Source organism: Solenopsis invicta, chromosome 13, assembly GCF_016802725.1.
Source record: "Solenopsis invicta isolate M01_SB chromosome 13, UNIL_Sinv_3.0, whole genome shotgun sequence".
Lineage (NCBI taxonomy): Eukaryota > Metazoa > Arthropoda > Insecta > Hymenoptera > Formicidae > Solenopsis > Solenopsis invicta.
In genome coordinates this window covers 1,621,939-1,643,885 of record NC_052676.1, presented here as the reverse complement: position 1 = coordinate 1,643,885, position 21,947 = coordinate 1,621,939, and the positions used below count along the sequence as shown (strand labels likewise).

At 39.5% G+C, this 21,947-nt stretch overlaps 1 protein-coding gene across 4 annotated transcripts in view; it reads left to right on the top strand.

Annotated features, from left to right (window-relative positions):
* Window positions 1-21,947, top strand: part of LOC105208145 (trichohyalin) — a 116,402-nt gene that overhangs the window by 51,013 nt on the left and 43,442 nt on the right. For all 4 annotated transcript variants that reach the window (XM_039456614.1, XM_039456613.1, XM_011177914.3 and 1 more), the window contains one exon: window positions 16,747-16,839. In XM_039456614.1, the coding sequence (XP_039312548.1) occupies window positions 16,747-16,839 (93 nt within the window). The remainder of the gene's footprint in view (window positions 1-16,746; window positions 16,840-21,947) is intronic.

The window sequence follows — 21,947 nt, the reverse complement described above, 5'->3', positions numbered from 1 at the left end:
GATGAGTGCGGACAGAGCGAGGGGGGAGGGGGCGGGCGAGTGAAAGAAAGGATAGAAATTAAGATGAAACCAGAACTCTCCTCGGTCCTGTTTTCGCGTGGCCAAATTGCATCGGACATGCCGCTCCCAATATGCTGACGGATTTTTAATTCCTCGGTGAACCTTTCGATTTCTCTTTGACGTAAAAATGATACTTGGAACGTTTCACGTTATCCGGCCTTGACTCTTTTATTTCAACGGAATATTAATATTATTATTAATAATTAATTGTTTTTCAAGAATATATATATTTTTTAATGTTCAATAATTTCTCAAACCCTTTTTGCGATCTCGACTTTTTTAATTTTCCGCGAACATCTTTTTATTTTATAGTTATTCGGATAATTAAATATATTTCCTCAGGCTTTCCTTTCATTTAACTTTAAATCGCATTTTTTTCAAATAATTCGCATCGGGATAAATCGCCGAATGAAATCCCAGCCTCCTTAATTAGTCAATCAAACTCCGGCGGCGTTATCGAAATGCGGTTCGCCGGCTAAAAACGGCGAATTCATCTCCGAGTCGCCTTTGTTCTTGGCGGAATTAATTTGTTCCACCGGAAGGAAGCTCACCGATTGTCGAACTTGTACCCATACCGCCGCGCCGTATACACGGCACCCTATCAGGAGCCGGCTCTGCGACAATTTATAACGACTCGTCGAGCCACTTTGAGGGGCTCAATCCTGCAAGGAACTTGCTTCTTCCTTCCTCCTCCCCTTCTCCTCTTCCATCCTCTGCATCCTTTCTCCGATTTTCCGTCATTCGCTTCCTAAGGGCGCCACTTAAATACCGGGAGTTCCGCGTTTCCATTTGATCGAAAGATGCACGAGACGTCTTTTCGAGCATCATTTCTCCGTGCGTATATCAGAAAGTGCTAGGAGACGGACGAAATCTCGGAGCGACGGGTGCCGTTACTTAGAAAATTTCTTCAATGTGAAATAATACGGGGTCACTGCGCCAGTCAGTGAATAAAAAAAGAAATGACTCGATATAAATACATTTTCGAGTGAAAAATTTATATTTTAATCACGTCTCTGCGAAAAGATTAGATCCAAGTATTAATTAATTTCCAATTTATTATTTTGAAGTCTTGTCATTTCAACATTTTTCTCGAACGGTCGTTTACTGGTGAACGTTCAGCGATTAGCGCTGCGCTCCTGTATAATTAAGATAACGAGACGTATAATCACGCTACGTACAGTCGAATACGCTTATGAAATACGAAGTTATTCGCGATAATTGTCACCCGCGATTAATCTCGCTCCAGGCGTTTACGGACCGCGAGGTTTTTTATTTTTTTTTTGTTTGTTTTGCGCGGGCGAGCGGGTTGGCCGCTGGCTCAGTGAATGTGATTTGAAAAGTTTTCTCGTTAAATAGCGCAAAAATGCGCGGGAGACGTCGAACGTGGACAGAAGGGTGACAGTGATCCCGGGGTGCGGCGGAGGAAAGGGGGGCGCGGGGGAAGGGGGTGAACGTCCGGCGTGGAGCGGACAATGACGAGCGAGGGTACCGACTGATTTTAATTATGGAATCTGTGCAGGTGAAACGCTCAATTTTCCCTCCGGCACATGTCCACCCGCTTCCCCTTCCCCCTTTTCCCGTTACGCTCCGGATCACCCCCTGTCGCCTCTTTTTACCCCTGTAGTTTGGACCTGCGAGGCTCCGCGATTTCAATTTCGCGCCATCTCTTTTACCCTCTTTCACCTCCCCTGCCGATCGTCATACCCCTTCCGGCTCTGGCCGCTCTTTAATATCGATTTCCTCTCGAAGGGTCGAAAATATCGCGAGTAGTATCGAGTTACGCGGGCTGCACTCGCGACTGTCAAGCCCTGTCGTTTGTTCTACACTTTGCGCGGTCCCGAGGGGGTGAGGGATAGTAGGAAGGGGACGTGCAAATGTACACGAAAATGTTCGCCGTAGCGAGCCGTATTAGCGTTTGCGTATATAACAACGATAACGCGAAATACCTTGTTACGTTACGCGAAACAGATATTTGCACTAATAATATATTTTACTATACGCTGCAAAGCCCGTAATGTTATAATTGTATCTCAATTGCCGCAATACGGGAAATATTAGCAGAGTTAAAGGGATTTTCTATATGCAAGCACAATATTTAATTTTAGCAACGCAATTTTCAGTTTTATTTTTTTTGCGATATGGAAATTTTGTGTAATGATCTCGACGTCGTCGCAAAGTACACCGAGAGTGTTACTACAGTTCCATGGTGAAAAAATTATCGTTAAAAGGTCTATTTTTTATAGTTATTATTATTATTAATGTTAGCAATAGTAATTTTGTGTTTTATGGTTTTATCAACTGTAAAAAAATTTTGCTACGAATTGTGATGTGGATGAAAAAAATAAAATTTAACATTTTCACGTGGTAAATATATAACTATTTGTTAAACATTCGCTTAATAACTAATAACTATAATTTGCATAGTTAAAATAATTATAAATACAATTGGCCCGAAAATTACGAGTTATTGTAATTGCAATTATTTTTTTTCATCCTCGAGCTCTTTTGGAATATCTCTCGGAAATTTTAGTCAACGGTATTCCAACTAGATGGACGATATTTTAGGACATATACACACTTTAACGTCGTGTATTTAACTTTGTCGGACGCTGCATAAAAAGTCCAACGGTTAATGTATTCCGCTCGCGTTCTCCGCGACTGCAATTTGCACCGCGGTGAGAATCTCTCGGATGGGTGGGAGAGAAAAAAAGAGCGGCGGAAGTTATTTTCGCGAATATTACGCGATCGAGAGAGTCGTGCGACGCGCTGCGCGGAAATGACTCCGCTTTGCATAAAAAACGTTCGGCACGGCGCGCGGCGTCGCGTCGCGTCGCGTCGCGTCGTTTTATGTCGCGTCGGCTGCGTAATGCGCATAAATAAAACTCGTAATAAACGCGGGGACGAAAGGGGATGCTAAGGGAGGAGGTGGTAGAAGGAAGGGGTTGAATTATGCGCGCGAGATAGAGCGAAACCCCCCGCTCGTCTGCGCGACTGACGTGGAAGATCCTTCGCGGGGCGCGAGAGAGCGCCGTGAAAAATACCCCGCAAAAAAATGACGGCGCGGCCTTATCGCAAGCGAAACGCGCGCGCTATACGCTTTTATATTGGGATTGATAAGCGGCGCGGTGGCTGCACATACACGACGGCTCGTCGCGCTATCGCGCGATAATGTAACCGGGTAACATAATCAACGGGGGCCCCAGTTCGCGCGAGTCCTCGATCCGTATAATGTTTAAAACCGTGGACGAAGAGGGGCGCGAGGAACGGAAAGTGCCTATAAATCGACGTTCCATGTCGGCGTTATCGATAAAGCGCGCTACATGTGTTCGAACCGATGCGGGAAATGTACAATAATTCGCGTCATTATCGCGCGATCGTGTAACCAAGTGGAAGATTTTAATAGATAGCGTGACGAGAAAATTTTAGAGCGAGTGGCTTCTCAGAGACCAGAGCTCTCGTCTCTTAGCAGCCACTCGCTCTAAATTTTCACGTCACGCTACCTGCTAAAAGAAACATTGCTCTCGGTAAATGGCACATCTTTCGATTAGAAAGGAACATGTGCGCAATCATCGCTCGCAATTGCCGTGAAACTCGTGACTCGGACGAAGGCGTTGAGCAGAAAGAAAGAAACTGCGTGTCAACTACATTTAAATTATGGTAATCGCAGTCATTTGTTTGGTCAGTGTACAACATACATCACTGTATATTATCATCTACTACACCCAGAGGAAGGTTCCTTTGAGTCGAAAGATATTTGTTTGACTCGGAGAAATTTGTGCATTGCTGTACGATTAAAGAAGCGTTTTTTGATTTAAAGAAAATATTTGATTTATTTTATTAGAATGAAAGAAGTAGTTTGGGCAACGCAAATCTTCTTTTTACGTAAGAAATATTTTTTAAATCTAGTACAAATAATTTCTTACATTTCTGTTGGTATTTTAAAAAAAATTAAACAAGTAATTTGAACAAACGATTTATTTACTTTGAAAAAGACTAACGATCATTTCTCGAGATCAAAAAATTTTGATTTTTTTCGGAAATATTTTTACCTTAACTTAACAAAAAGCCGAATTGAAGAAGAAACAATTTCATCAATTTAAACATAACTTTTCTCTGAGTGTACAATTATAATAATTATTTCAGCATTCAATTATCATAAATATCGAAGACTTTTCTTTCGGCGCAGCATGCGTGAAGTTGCTAATTCGAAATTTTTGCTAATTCTGATCTGAATGGCTGGCGTTTGAATTGGATGTACTTTCGCCCGATGAATTCGTGATATCGCGATGATGATGATCGCGATAATGCGCGCGCGTACGCGCGTACAAGAAGCGGTAAATGGAGTTTCCGTTGTAGTATCACCCGGAATCCGCTCGTATTTCCCCTTAATAGCGAATACCTTACGTATCCGCGTCCGACCGGACCTGCATACCGGGTGTGCTAATGGAACCGTCACGCAGCTACGGATCGATCGCTACAGGTCCAGCTAATCGCGGCGTGCCGCGCCGCTAATTAACCCCGACCTAGAACGTGTCGTCCCTGCACCAGGAAGTTCGATCCCTGTCCCGTTTCAGCCCTTTCTCTCTCTCTCTCTCTCTCTCTCTCCATTCGCCATAAGCGAGCGATGTTTGGAATTCGATTTAATTTTCGCGATGGTTATTATCGGCGCGACGGTTATTAATATCAACCGATAGACCAGATGAGTTTTCTACGCTCTCCGCGGAAAGTTATTATTTCTTTCCGGAAATTAACAGCGAATGGACACCCTGGCCGCCGCGTCGCGTCGCGTCGTCGCGCTCAGGTGAGAAACTTTCCCCTCCCGCTATTGATTACAAGAGCCATCGACTTTGGAGAGCGAAACACCTTCCGGTTATGAAGGTATACGCGCGCAATTATCGCCTATCAAGAAACTCGGACAAGAAAGTTCGTAATAATAGCGTACAATAATTTTACATTAATTTGCGCCAATGCCAATTGCGATCGACGCTCGACAGATTTGATGGGGAGGAAGCGGTGATTGATTCATCTATAAAATTACGATAACACAATGTTCCAAAATTACAGCAATAAATACACTCGTGAAAACGAGATTGCGACGAGCGGAGTTGAATGAAGGTGTCATTAGCATTCAATCATGAATGTCATCTGTTCGTGGAACTCGATTTATCTCAGCAGCTCGTCCTCGCGGTGAAAAAGAAATCACGGAGGACCGGCCCTCCGCGATACGCTCCTCTAATATCCCTTTAAATGGATTCCCTTTAATCCAATTTGCCGGCTGAGCGATATTAATGGATCGGAATAGCTGGCGTTCGAGGCGGAATAATCCTTAAATATTATCCTTCGCGATGTATCTCGCGTTCTTTCAAGACCCTCTCCCTCGCCTCCTTCGCCTCCTTCGACAACCTTTCTTCCTCCGCGACGGCCGCCATTTTTTTCTTCACCTGCAATTTCTTTCGTTTTGCAAACCGCTGATATCATGCAAATATTATTCTTCCGGGAACCGGCAAGTTTTTGAACGACTTTTATATTATAATTGTAATTAACATTTCGTTGACTATGTTATTGCATCGATCTACGAAAACGATGGCGCTGCTGCAAGGACCGAAAAGAAATTTTTTTCCGGGGCTATTTTAGTTTTATATATTTTTAGAATAATTTTTATTTAACAACAGTGTAGTAAAAAATTTAAAAAGCAATTATAAGAACATTATTATACCGAAAATTTGGATGTAGTAAAGTAAAAAATAAATCAAAATATAATAATAATAAGCAATAAAATTCACTTAAATCGTTGAAAGCTGATATCCGTCGCGATGTCCGTTTTTTAGAAATTAATATCGAAACGTGGGAGAATGGAAAAGGAAATTCTTCATTCACGTTAATTGCACACTTCGTTCATTGCTCATTTCGATATCTCAGTGACGGCTGTCATTATTTATCTCGCGCATAATAATTATTTCACGAGTGTAAAATCTCAATTTCTCTCTCTCTTTTTTTTAGTTATATTCTTTTTCTCATTTATAAACGCGTTGCGATTATCTCGATAATGTCGACACGAGATATTTCTGATACGTCGCGAACGAAAGACAGGGCCGAGACCGTTGCTCATTCTTTTCTCATTTTCGGAATAGCGCCGCGTCGTACGTGAGATCCTGGCGTGTATCGGGGTGTCTGCTTGCGAGAATATACGATCCCCCTGCCGCGATGCCGCGCCGGGGCGAAGACGGGCGCAAATAAACGCGCGGCACCCCCATTATTCGCGCGTTTGCTCGATGGACCCACCTCCTGGCACTTCAACAATGCCGCAATCGCAAAGTTTACAATAATATTGTTACGCCGGCATCTGCATGCACCCCATAAATCATCCCCAATTCTTTCCTCATTTGCGCCCTCTCCATCGGATCTCCCATCCGCGGAGCGACGAAACGCGCCGCGCCTCGGCCGCGCGCCGTGGAGTTATTTACACGGGAACCGATATCTCTTGCGAAAATAACTGCATAACAACTACGGAACTTTCTACGCTAGACGTATGAATAATACAAGTATGTGGGGGAACGGAGAAACATAATTATCTCGTTATTTTGAAGAGCAACGCGCAAACTTTTTCACGTTTCTTCCCTTCTCGTTGAGTTTTTAATATTTCTCGGTTTTTCGTATCTGTTGTTTATAAAACACAATTTTATTAAAAGTGCGTTATATGGCATAAGACGAGTTTTTCTAACTTATAAATTTCAAGTCGAATTTTCTTTTAACAAGCTTGTTAAAAATTACTTAAGGATGTTTTGACAATATCAGATAAAAGTTATCGAAATTTCTTTTTTTTTTCTCTTGATCAACGACAAAAAATTTTAGTTACAAAATAACTTTTAAACCAGAAAGTGGAGCCGAACTTTTGCATACATGTTTACTAGAATTTTAATATTAAATACTAAAACGATTTTTCATAAGAATCAAGAGCAAAAAGTTAAATAAGAGAATTTTGCTCGAATCCATAAAATTTCAACATTTTTGATAATCTTTTGAGGTGTAATAAGAAAAAAGTAAAAAAAAAAGATAATTCCAATTTACGTGACAAAGCGTTAAGCTTCCTCTCAGCGGTAGAATAATCTATGAAATTTTTATACCTTTGATAATACTTGGAGATGTGACGCATGCATTTTTAAACAACCGACTTGAAAGACCATCCGAAATTCGCAGGGTGTGATATCGGAGAAGATAGCCGACACTGTCGGAGACCGCGAAAACAAACAGTGAGCGAGCAAGAGTGCAAAGGAGTGCCCCTCATCCATCTCAAAGTCATTCCGTTCCTTTATTATTCCACTGCGACCTCGTGGGAATCGCGCGGGCGAGCTAGCTGATGGGGAAGGGGACGAAGGACGGGTCACCCCTTGGAAATTCCAGAAGGAAGATGGAAATATGAGACAACAGGGTGGCAGTCGAGGGGTTGCGCGCTCCCGAAAGGGTGCGGAGGAGCGACAGAGGGGGGTTGAAGGAGAAAAGGTAAAGGCGCGGTTGAGGTGGGAGGACGGTGACTGTTAAAAGGGGGGTGGGGAAGGGTGGGAGCTGAAACGTAAACTTTATTCTGGACAGTGCAGCCCCCGCGCTGTGCGATTCAATTATTTTTGCTCAGTCCCGACGACGCTTCCGGGCAACCTCCCTTCAACTTTCCCCTGCCCTTCTCACTCGGTATCACCCCTCATCGTCTCTCGTTGCGGTCGGGGTGGCAGACGCTTCTAATTTCATTATTCCCTCTCGAAGGACCTCTCCGTGCCTTTTTCTCACCCCCGCGGTTTATTTCCGCGCCAAGCATTCCGCTCATGAGAACTTCTAACCGGTACGTTTTCTCGATATACTGGGTGATGTATTAGAGATGTATAGGATATTTCTCGAAACATTAAGAAAATTATGAAATAATTACAGATTGTTTCATATTGCATTTAAAAGTAGTAGAAAAAATTTGACGACGATTTTCTATTTAGATAAAATATTATTTTAATAAGAAGTAGACATGTTTTTTTTTTTTTATAAAAATAAAATTAATAGTGAAAGAAATTTGAATTTTTTTTATTTAAGTAATATTTTTATATTAAATAATATTTTTGAAATATTAATAAAAAATGATTACATGTCCATTCCTGATAATATTATAGGAAGAAGTAAATAATATTATTTTATATTTCAGTATTTTAAATGATCGGGAATAACTTTTAAATGCAATATTTGTAAAGTTTACGAATATTTTATGCATGATAATTCACGTTAATTTTTTGCCACGATAATCATAAAACATTTTTATAATATTAAAAAATATTGAATAATATTCTTGGAATGTTATTTTAATATTATTTTAACTTCTAATAATATTCGTATAATATTCTATGAATATTGTGTGCTTATAGGGTTGTGAACTGAGCGACGCAGAAAGAACCAACCGACGTGTAAAATTTAGATTTTTGTATTGCAGCACATTTGGATTATTTTTACTATTATTTTTATTTGTAATTGCGACGCGCGACGTCACGCACCGTCACTGCAATTTATTGTATTTTTATTAAAAAAAAACGAGAGGATGCGAGAGGGTCGAATTCCCTCGTGAACTCAGTCAGGAAGAGAGGCGCCATTTGCAAAATTCATCTGCTCGCTCGGCGAAAATATTTAACGAACTTGGCGCCGCGCGTTTTCCGCGCAATCGCGCCGACGGAATTCCGCGTTGCGGCGCTACTTTTTACGCGCCGCGGGGGCCGGCCGATATATAAAAGAGCGTTGCGCTGTAACGCTGTCTCCTCCTCCACCCTCTCTCCCTCCACCCGTTGCTTGCCCTTCTCCGTTTTCGTCGCCGAAAACTGCAATTTCCCGAGGCGGGAAGGAATGCGATTAAGCGTTGATGGCTTCCTAAATGCAAACAACTCGGGAAACCGTAATCACCGGAGACAATCGCTCCCCTCACCCCCTTTCTCTCTTTCACTCTCGTTCCTCCTTCTTCTCGCGACACGGCGAGGGCGCTGTTTTACAAGCCAGGGGTGGAAATTGAAAGGGCGGGTGTGTCGATTAGCCGGCGCCTCTTAATTCACGATTATCGCCCGCCGCGGTATTCACTTCCGGAATGCAAAATGGCGGCGTCGCCAGATCGTCTCTTCGTCGCGCTCGGCGTTTACCTCTCTCACTTTTTCCCTCCCTCATCCTTTTTAGAAATTAATTTCTTCCGCTTTCGCACCCCCTTTTGCTGCGCCCATAATTACGCGAATACGTTTTTATTTCGTGCTGTCGATTTTTAAAATGCCGGAAGTGCGCGCCGCCGCCGCCGCCACTTCAAACCAATTTAATTTAATCTATTGATCGTCACCCTCTAAATATTACATTTTTTTTGCCCTTACGCAAACTGAAATCGCGATATTTCGTGCTCTTATAGAAATGTAATATCGGCAGTATTAAATTGGCAAGTAATTATTATTTACTTCGACTTTTTATTAAAAGTACCGTTGGCTAGTACTTTTATTTTTAATACTCAAAATAAGTATTAATTACTGGCCAATTTAATACCACCAGTATTACATTTTTGTAAGGCTGTCAACTACAGATGTAAACTAAATATTATATAAAAAAAATTGAAAATTACATTATCATAAATGTCTAAGAAGAAACGCAGGAGTTTGGCTCTCTTAAATAAAACATCTTAAATCGAGGGTGCAAAAAGGCTCGTTAAGCCGCGCATACCTCAATATGGTGTCTTCGAAGGGTCCGTCGAAATTAATTAATGTTGCCGACGATAAAGCAACCTAACGATCCACATCTCGGATAAATAGAGCATGATGACTCGGGCATTATTACGCGTGATGCGTTCGAACGTGCAGTACGTGCTCGATCGAATCGGCCGAGAAGGGGGCGGGGGAGGGGAATGGAATTCAGGGGTTCTGCCGTGGACTTCTCTCTCCCTTGCTTCATTCCATTGCATTTTCCGACGTGGCGGCATCCGACCGTGGCGTCGACGTCGACGTCGGCGTCGTTAAGCACCGCGAGACTCATATTAAAACTACCCCTCGGGACACCGCCGCGAGGACGGCGAGGGTAAAAGGACATTACGCCCGTTTGCCGAGGACTCTCGTCTGCTCTAAGAGGGTGCGAATGGCGAATTTAGAATAACAAGGGAGAAGTGGATGGTCGCGATAAGATCTTGTATTATATCGCGTATTTACGTCGTTGCTGTACTAACGTTATTTTATATTATTTATTTATATTTGTTTATGTATTATTTTCATTATTTAACAGATTTTTAATAACGACAGGATCATTTTATTCTATTCAATCTTTTCAAAGGCAGACAATTTTTTTGTCTTGTGCATTTCTGAGTAACGTGGGCAAAATGTTTTCTTTGATAAAACTTCGCATTTAAATAAAACTCAATTTATTATTTACCATGTTTAAACGAAACTATATCAATAAAAACTTTGTACTGTCTAGTGCTATGGAAAAAATTAGAAATACGGAATGGTTATTTTTTTATATTTGAAAAAATTTTTTAAGAAACTGAGAATGACGTTTTTTTATATTCGATTAAATATACTTATGCTGACATCATTTTCTTGATTTAAATAAATATTAACCAGTATAAAATAATTTATTTTTAAACTTATAGGAAATATTTTTAACTTAAGGAAATGACGTTAAAATAAATATATTTACTTACAAAAAAAAATTTTTTTTTATTGTATAAAATGTTTTAAAGTCATGTTTTAAATATATTTTAAACGTACTACTGTGTCCAAAAAGTAAGGTGACATTGCATTTATTTCGAAAATTATTTATTCTTGCAAATCAATTTCGTCCCCTTCAAAGTAATCCCCCCCCTGATATAATACACTTATTCCAACGGATTTTCCAATCTTCGAAACAGTTGTAATAATCGATTTCAGGAATGGCCTTTAGCTCCTTCTTCGCAGCGGCTTGAATCTCTTCTATCGACTCGAAACGGTGATTCGTGATTTTTTAACCAAAAACTCGACTAATATCGTTCCACAACCACCGTATTCACCTGATTTGGCTCCATGCGACTTCTGGCTATTCAGCAAACTCAAGCAAGTCGATAGAAGAGATTCAAGCCGCTGCGAAGAAGGAGCTAAAGGCCATTCCTGAAATCGATTATTACAACTGTTTCGAAGATTGGAAAATCCGTTGGAATAAGTGTATTATATCAGGGGGGGATTACTTTGAAGGGGACGAAATTGATTTGCAAGAATAAATAAAGAATTTTCGAAATAAATGCAATGTCACCTTACTTTTTGGACACAGTAGTATAGTATATGCTACATTACGTGTTTGAAACAGGGCTCTTACCAACCCCGTTTCAAACGTCAATGAGATTTGTGAGTTTACATCCTGCCGCATTTTGAAAATGATGTCTAACCTGCATAATATAAAAATAAGTAAAAAGCGTAAAGCGAGAGAGTCAAAGTTCCCCCGAGCTTATAATGAGTAAAAAGTTCCGTCTAAGTGGGGATCTCGGTGAAAAAGAAACAACCGAACGCGAAAGTCAGGACGCGGCTCCATTAATAACCGCCGATAGCTTCGTGAGAACTGTCGGCGAAGAAATAGGAAAAGTTGCGGCCGAAACGGCAACGAAGTTTTCCATTAATCTACATTAATACCGCGCGAAATCTTGATGGTGCTCACTCGCGCCTGTTGCGTTTGGCGAAGGCGGTCTAAGGGCCCTAGTAAACACCCTCATATAAGCAATTAAGCCGCTTAGAAACTCTCGCCGTTCATTTATTATCTCTGTACCTTCTAAGCAAGCTCGCAAGCTCCCTAGCGCTGATAAACGACGCACCGAGCTAAGAAGCCGTCCTTCAAAGCAGCTCCTTAATTACACGTTAAGCATTTCGGGGCTGCTTCTGCTCGTCTCGTAGCATTTTCGGAAAATAATTACAATTTAGAGCAATTTCGAAAGCAATTTCTGATACAGCGATGATTCAATTGATGAATAATTTTCACGTTAAGGGAAGCAAATTTTAATTTTTAAGAAGAAGGACTCGATCGTTTTACAACACTTGTCGAATGAAAACTTCAATGTTCGGGCAGAAAAAAAAAGTAATATCAAATTAACAATTCATTGTTTCATATATTAGCAAGAACATAAATTAATTTGTCCCAGAAAATTTTTTCGTGGGAATCCTTACAGTTTGGAAATTTTAATTCATACTATGTGTAAGGGGATGCCGATGGTCGAGTTACGAAGGGCTTGAAGCTGCGACTATTCTGAATTTCACGATTTCTCTGGAAACGACAAACGTCCAGAACGCTGAATATCCAATACTGTTCATATCTTCGGATATGAACAGTATAGCGCCGCGTCTTGAATTCCTGTCCAGTGAGAGCGAGTGCGGACGGGCTCCCTTCGAGCCTTGATATAACCCGATATACATGTATATCGATATCGAGATGTCTCCGAGACGGGCTGGATGAGGAACGTTGCGGTGAAGGGTTGATACAGGACAGTCCGAAGTTTGCCGACAGCTGGGGGAAGACGAGGGATGACCGGCGGACAATGGGGTGCCCGCTCGCCGATGACGAACTCGGCCTGCTTCCAATCCCCAGAGTCGCTCGGGGGGGTTGGTTGCCGGAACAGCCGCAAACAAGGGGATGGGCGAGTCAGCGTTTCCACCATCGACCCCACTACCACCATCACCCGGTTATGTTCCAAACGGTTTACGCATTCCCGAGCGACAAGTGCGCCGGGGCGAGGAAAGGGGGCGGAGAGTTGAAGGGGAGTGCGAAACGCCGGATATTTCTGCTTACGATTATACCGCGTGTTTCGCGATGTCCGATATTCGGCGTTTTAATAATACACTGCTACTTGGGGTGCTTGAAACGCGGAATATTGGGATGGGGAAATTCCGACGCGGAATTTTCCGCGAAAGAATAATTGCGTGCGCGCCTGTGTACATACGCGTACGGCAAATATACATTTGAAACGTATAAAATATTATGGAATAATTTTATTAATTACAAAAATATAAGCTTTAGAATGACTCGCGGAATAAACATGATATTTATTTTATATCCGCAGAGATTTGCAACTTTAATCTGTATTTTTTATATTTGTATATTTTTTTATATATATTCAAACACAGTTTATATGTTTAAAGAATGTGAACGAGAGGATTGAAACGAAGCTGGAGTTCCTACTGCTTAAATTATGAATTTTCATGATAAACAAATAAGAGAATCTGTGTAAAAATGTTTTTTCAATTTACGCAGGAGTTTATTCGCGGAACATTAAAGGGAAATGGCGTAATGAACGCGATTAACATGGCAATCGGAATTGACAATGTGGGAAACTGTGCAGTTAAGTCCCCCGCGACGTTAAATTTTCTCACAGACTTTGTCCCGTAATAAAAAATAAAAAAGAAGAAACAGCTACAAGGGAAATCGTATTTTTCTTTTTCGTCTTTCTTTTTTTGGTTTACGTATGTCTCGCTGGAGGCTGCAACGAAACATACGCGAAAAATGGCGGCGACAGCTGTCGACGTGCGAGTTTCGATGTCGTCGCAAAATTCTGTATCGTAAAACTCGGATATGAAGCACGGTCCTCGCGGCGAAATTATTGCCAGGCGAAACCGTGAACCGGACACATTCTATTATTATTATTCTGTTTTGATATATATTTTTTTTACATCAGTAATTATGATAAATACGATACGATATGAACGTGCACGTGAGTGATAAATATGGCGTATATAATTACGAATAATAAACAGGTTGATGCCGTTTTTATATTCATTTCTGCACAGTTGGAAAAATTGTATTAAATTTAACATAAATCACGTGTCCCAAACGGTCTACTCGAAGTTTTGTGCTAATTTAACATAATTTAACATAATGTGTTAAATGATAACATTAATACTGTGTTAATATTTCAACAAAAAAGAAATGTAATCTTGATTGTAATTGGAAGTTACTTATACAGTTAACATAATTTTTATGATAAAATTAACAGAAGAAACGTAAAAAAAATATGGCACAGTTATCCCCACTCCTGTTATAAAAAATCGAGATTTTTCTTAATGTTGTAAAAAATGATTAAATTTTACTAACAAATAGAGCTAAATAAAAATATAATTTTATTCATACAACTTTCACATGTATATAGTTTATTTGAAGTGTTAATTAAATATATTTCCAAATTTTATTTACTTTGCAGGGACTATGTGTCCTTAAATTTCAAATTAATGAGTAACGTGTTCTTGAATTTTCCTTGGTTCCGCATATACGCGAAATTCAACACTGAAAGTTGTTCCAAACTCCAATTATCATAAGGATGACGAAAATACACCAACGAGAGCTGGCTAACTTTGGCTAGGAAACTGTGACGGAAAAAAGAGAAAGAATGTTTATCACACGTATAATATAACTTTTAAATAAAATTTCTGGCATTAAAGAATGGCGTGTTCAGTAGCATGAAACAATAAATAAAAGCCGCCATCCGGAAACGAGTGCTCGAGGTCGGAGGACGGAGGGTGAGGGAGGGAGGGAGGGGGAGGAAGCCGACATGGGAGTGAAGGAGGAGGAAGTGGAACGAGCTTCAAGAGTGCCATAATTTACGCTCCACTCGTTTCTTCCTCGTGTATACCTAACGTGTACGAATGAAGCATAAATTCACTCTCTGTACCCTCATCCCTTGTATTTGCGATCTACCGCTGAGAGGAAACTTAACGTTTAGCCAACGTGAAACACTGGAATTTTTCGTTGTTGGAATTTTAATTGAGGGCGACGGACGTTCTTTCCGAAAGAAAAATGAAGGACGAGTGTGCGTGTCACGTCTCAAAGTCAAATTACCAAAAATATAAAAATTTCGCAAATTATTTCATTGTTGCGTTTGAGCATCTTTGTTAAATTTGAGCACAATTCTCTTATTTAACTTTTTGTTTGACTCTCAATTTTTATGTAAAGTTGCGTTTTATACCTATTTGCGAATTTGATGAGGAAATAGCATTACGAATTAAATCAAATTTTTTTACGTATAATAAAATTCTAATAAATGTTCATGCAAAAGAGTTTATCTGATTTTACTCGTTTAAAAGTTATTTACCTAAAACTGCAGTAAAATATGATCATTTAGCTGCGTGAACCATTATAAGCAAATTATTCTCTGTTTTGTACTCTGCAACTTCAGGACCAACATTTTTTGTTCTCGATTAGAAAAAAGAAAAGAATAAACCTAAAAGACCTTTTAAATTTCGATAACTTTCGTCGTGGATTAACTAAAATATCCTTAAACCGCGACGTTATTAATCTTTGTGCATCAGACTTGTTTTACCAAACGTATTCCGAGAATTTGTAAAAACTGTTATAAAGTAAAGTCTTAGGAAGATGCGGGTGAAACGCGCTGGAATAAAACTGGAATGTTCGTAAAACTTTTAGGAAGAATGTAAATCTCAATGCGGTTAGAAATTACATTTGAATTTAAATATACTTCCGCAGACGTTCGTATTAATTTCGAGACCCTCCCCCGTTTTTGCGCCGGAAATTCTTGCCACGCTTTAATGAAACAACAAACGCGTTTCGAGCACGGCTCGATTTCTCCGAGAGGGAGAGGAGAATGTTAGAAACAAAGGGGGATGATCGCGGCGGGAAGGCGCGGCCCATAAAACGACCCTACAGCCCCCCTGCGAGTCCGTTTCTCCAGAGATACAACACGTTCCTTGTCCGACCAGCCAGTCGCCTCCTCCTCTCCTTTGTCATTCGTCTCTCTCTCTCTCTTTTCTTCTCTCTCGTTTTTTTTGTGCTTCAAGTCCGTTAGGTAGTGTACAAGCCCGCTATTTATGAGGGATTTGCCCGCGGGGGTGAAACACACAATTTCCACCGATATACTACTCTCTGCTTCCCCGCTCTTCTCTGCCACCGCTCGTCTTTCTCGCCACTTCTTTGCCGGATCGTCCCAATTTTTCTGCCCCATAACCTCTAACGAGAGCCAGCCCGAAGGGGGATCGTTTTTCATTGATAACCGCGAGTGGCTCGTTCGGCCTTTTTATTATATTGGCACGAAAGCTCGCACGGGGAGTGAATCTCGCTCGTGTCTCTCGTATCGAATACAGGGGAAGAAAGAAACTAGTGAGCACGTTTTTCAGTCCCTTTTTACCCATGTCCTCTTGTAAATATCAGTTTTGCCTGCGTTTTGATATCGCCTCGTCGATACAAAATACATAAAATATCTAAAGATATAATAACATTTGGATTTTATTGTTTAACAAATTAAATACGTATTATTTGAGAGTTTGAATTGGAAAACTCTTGAATGAGAATACAAAAGATACTACTATTTGGGAGATTTATTTATTTTTTTAATAGTTTTCTACGACAGTTGTATTTCAAAGAAATATCTAGCTACTATTTCAATTTATATTGATTTCATATATTTTTGAAAAATTACACGTTTGAATTTTACTTTTAAAAAATTAAAGATATTACGACTCGGAAATCCAAGTGATACGAAAACTGCCTTTTGAATCTTTGTTCATCTTTTTTTTAACAAAGGTATAATTTTGTTTAGATTAACGCTTTTAACATTGGCAAAAAGTTGATTGCAATTGATGCATTTATAATATATAGATACTAATATGAATTAATGAATCAGTCTACATCAACGTCCTCAGTCTGAAATGGAATCATAATTAACAATTGCTACCTTTTCAGGAGCTGCGGCGGCGTCGCGAGTTTACGTCGACGCTTTGTCCCGATTAGCCCGTCAAGCCCAGCTGGGAACATGGGGCGGTTCGAAGGATGTGGGTAAGTGAGAAACTTCAAATTGACCAATTTCAGTCGCGGAACGATGGAGCGCGGAACGATGGAGACAAAGCTCATTTCGATTTATTCGACTGAATCACCAAGAAAACAAACTGTTAAAAAAAGGCGATGACGAATGAAATAATAATGTGTCAACGGGCGAGAGCTTTTGCGATTTGTCACGAAGTTGAAGGCCTTCTGCACAACTCTTAATTAAATTCAAAATTTACATACGTGTAAAAATAATTCATTTCTTTCATTTCTTTTTTCAAAAATATCCAAATATTTTCCTAAGAAGACATACTTCGTTTTTTTTTTAAATATAATATATTCTCTAAATTATTTTGCGAACCAATTGATCGAATTTAGCTTTCGAGTTTGCATTCGAATCATTTCGTCGAAACAAGGCACAAATAAAGCAGTTCTCGTTCTCGAGAACTGAAGTTTGCATTGCTCTGGAACGAGGTGAGCTTTTCCGAGGCTTCCAAAGCCAATAAAGCGTGTTTAACCGTCTCTAAGCTTGAAAGCTCCCCCTTCCCTCTCGCCCGCTGTTCCGCCTCCAGACGCCGATGAACGAAAGTTGCTAACAAGATCATTGCAGCGTGATAAGTGTACGTATTAAGCTCAGGGTCGGCGACCCGCCGTGCAGAGCTTGCGAGCCTCTTAAAGCGAACTAAGGTGCAGACTTAGGAAGCTTCCCAAGTGCCAACGGCCGTGTAAACTTTTTATTTGTTCGGGGAGGAGGACGAAATCCGATCAGCCGGGATGGATTCTTCACCAGGATTCCACCGTCTCATCGGATTTTCGGGTCTTACGATTTTTGTCATTGCTTGCTGCTCTCGAAATGATCTTTTTCTATGAAGTACACGTGCAGTTTATTTTTATATTAAATGTTTGTGCAAAAATTGACTCGGACATGGTATAATAATTATACTGAAATATCTTTTAATAAAAATTTTTTCTTCGTTAATATCAAGGATGTTTTGGCTATACAATACGAACTAAAAATTATCAAAATTTCAAAGCTGAAAGCTTCTCTAGGTTTATTCCCCCTTTTTTTTAATCTACGACAAAAAATTTTGGTCGCGAATGCCCGAATTTTGATCCTGAAACTAACCGCCAAAAAAAAAATGATGAAAAGTTTCATTTATATTGATTTTTGCTGCAGTTTTAAATAAATAACTTTTAAACGAGTAAGTGGATCTAGATGTATTTTTGCACGAATATTTATTAGAGTTTTATTAGCGTATGTAAAAATTTCGATTTAATTGACAATGCTGCTTTTTCATAACTGCAAAACACGATTTTACACAAGAATCGAGAGTAAACAATTTAAATAACTTTTAAACCAATAAGTGAATTGTGCACAAATTTTACACAAATACTCAAACGTATAATACCAGAATATTCTATAAAATTTTTATATTTTTATATTTTAATGTTTTGAAATATGATACACACACACACACACACACACACACACACACACACACACACACATCCTTACGCGCGTTGCGCGCATTAAATCTAGTAGTTGATCTTGATTGACACGAGAAACGGAAACTGGTTGCAGTTATCACCCGCGATAACAATTACCGGCGAATATGTAGCGATCGCTCTGGCAAGGATAATTTTCGACGAGATAATGTACGGCGAATTGCGCCTGCGGTAATAACGCATTAGTGCGAGAGAGGGGGGTGGGAGGGATGAGAGACTATCGTCGACTCGGAAACGGAACATTCAATTAATCGAATTAATAAATTCACCGATCGAGTTATTTGCGATTTTGCACGCTGTGAAAATGCGCGCTCGAGGACGCTGCAACCCCCCCCCATCCCCTCTCTTCCCTCCGTTGTTTTGAGCATAATTAATTAGTGCGTCGTGAATTAGCTATTTTATTTTACAAATAACGCACGTCCCGCGACGTAGAAATGTTGTTTATCGCGTTCGCGCAGTCTGCTGCAATTTGTTGTGTAATTGCTCGAGTGTTTCGCGCTCGTGCTGTATTAATTATGTTATTCTTCGAACCTTCTTCGAGCCTTCGCTTCATCGATGGCTCAAACGTGCGTCAAAATTAATTGCCGTATTTTGTCGGGAATAATTTTAGGTACTATCGACGCGATAATTAAAAGCGCGAAATATTTTAAAAACACGTATTAATGTTTGCCACTGTTATTATAAATTAAACGGAGAATGTATTTGAAATGACGCGTCGCGTAACGTGATTTAAAAATGCAGATATGAATATCATAGAGTTATCAATAATTATTTCTCAAACAAGCATTGTGCGCAAAATCACATTTACATAAATCCGTTAATAATTAACGCGAAATTCCGTATAACTTTCAATAATTAATTTACATAATCAATGTAATTTTCATGTAACGGCCATTCGATTCACTCCCGCGTCCGCGGACGTGACAATTCGCCATGTATAATAAACGGTAAAATAAAAAAGAGAAAGCTCGCGAACGTTTAGTTAATAGTCGGTGTCTTCGATCGTTTTCGCAAAATTGAGAATTAAATTTATAATAATGGAGCGTATTTTAGCAGCGTTTCGCAAACGTGTAATCATCACCCCGATCACCCATGATTCAAAGATTTTATTTTCGGCATTTGCTGACGCAGATCAACACCGGACTTTTGTTACGGGCCATATCTAAAACACGATTGGATTAAAAACACAATAACCCCGCGTTATTCGCGTAATGAACCGACGTGAATCGCGGGAAGGGTGAAGTTAAATACGCCATAAAGCGATCGCTGTAAGATTAATAGTCGCGTTTTTCGGCGCCGCGGCGCAGAATCGCGGATTAAAATTCTACGGCGGCGGTGGCGTCGACGCAGCCGGCCGTGTAAACGCGCTTTAATAATAATGTAAACGCGCAACGAATGGGAATTAACGCGCGCTCGCATCGCCGTGAAACAAGAGGGAAAAGGGCAGAGGACAGACGGCTGTTGAAATCCGCCCCTAAAACCCCCGCCCGCGTTGTCCACCATGGGGGAAAGAGCGAAGGGGGTAAGCGCACGCATAATTGCATAAAATTATCGAGCTTCGAATTATATATGTATCGGCATCGCATTTTTTTTTTTAACGCCCACCGATTAAAATATAACGCGCGATTTCGGGCGGTTCGTTAAATCCGTCAAATTCTGCGAGCATCGGATTGTTCTCGCGGATGGGGGAGGAATGAACTGGCACTTGTCTAAGTTTTTTGATCGTATCGAATGATAATTCTGATTTTGATGAACGTATTAGCAAGGGAGAATTGCTGATTGTACTGAAAAAAATTATTAAAAAATTAAAATATTTAGTATTTTGATGTGGGGAACGAAACATTAAGTTGATTCAACAATGATTCAGTAGCACAAATCAAGAATTAATCGAACCAATTTAATATTTTGTAGCATGTATTGAACTAAATATTTTAGTTTTTAAACAAATACTTTTTTCTATAAAATAAAATAATGAAAAGAATCAGAATTTTTTTATTTAGTACTTTAAATATTTAAGATGGTTTATATAGCTTCATTGCGATGCGCAGATCGAAATTTATTTATTTATTTACAAAATAATTAAATAGACAATCGCAATAAAATTTTGTATAAATTATCTTGAATACTTAAAATACACAAAAAAATCGAGATTTTTCGTAATGTTGTAAAAAATAATTTAATTTTTAATAACAAATAAAACGTTGTTAAATAAAAATATAATCTTATTCACACAACTTTCATATGTACATTTTCTTTCATAGTTTATTTAAAGTGTTAATATTAAACACATTTACAAATTCTATCTACTTTAGGGGGACGGTTCTATACATCCTTAAGTGGTACGCATTCAGCGACTCTCCCCTAACCATTTAATCTATTTTTCACTTCCTTATTCCGACGTGGTTAAAAGTACACGGCTGCTTCATGATTCAGCGTTCGCGAGGGATTATTCATGGAAACGGAAGATATTTCGATCGATTTGTCACTGACCGGGAACGCATAACTCGGACTCCAATTCCGTGTGGATGCAGATACATCTGGCTACGCTTCACACTTATCATCCGCTTTTCGCGCGCTAGCGGCTCGAGAGCCGCTCTCGTTGCAACTTTAATTTCACGCCGGAAGTCTTTGCTTCTCTCCGTGAGCGTCAGTAAGGAGTGCTCCGCAAATAGCGAGTCGTACAAACATTTCGTTAAACATTTTATTACGTTTCTGGGACTATACAATGCACATTTCATTCCGTATTTACTTGTTACTTGAAGAAAAAAATTTCATGATGCCTCTATTACGCGAGATAAACCGATTTCAATATAATTTGATACAAGTTTCTGAAGTATCGTTCCATGTTCAATATTGGATGTAGGTATCCGCTAGCGCCTCACCATTTGCATATTCTTATTCTCGTTTCTATGTAAATTCTTTCTAGAAGTCTCATCACTGAATAAATTAAATTAAATTAATTAAATTATTATAATAAATGTAGAATTAAATTAAATTTCATCAAACTTTTATCGAACTGAAACTAAACTGAATTACATTAAAAATACATTGACAATGGTGGGTTAAGAAATATGGAAATAATTGAATAATATTAAAAATTCTATGTTCAGTGTGTTACACTGAAAGAAAAAAATTTCAAATTTTAATAAGTATTTGTTTCAATAGTATTAATAAAATATTTACTTACGATACATAATTATTTATTTCATAAGAAAAAAACGATACATAATTAAACTAGTGGTTCTTGTACTAAATAAATAAATATTTACATTTTAGTAAATATTTCATTAGTACTATTTGAATAAATATTGATTAAAATTTAGCAATTTTTCCCTCAGTATGTAGTCAGGTTATAAAGACTCTTGAAAATTGCGAGCGAAAATTTTATATCGAGGTAAACCTTTGAAGTAGAAATTTTGATGAAAAATGGGAACTTCACACGTGCACACGTTTTCAAATTTCGCGCAACCCTCGAAGTCTTCATGATTCGCAGGAAATTTCTGTATTCGGGCGAAATGGCGGGAAGGCGTCGTCGCCGCGGAAACGCGTCTGGTTTCGATCTTCACGCGATTACACGTCTATGGAAATTCATGCAGGAAGCACGAGCGACACTC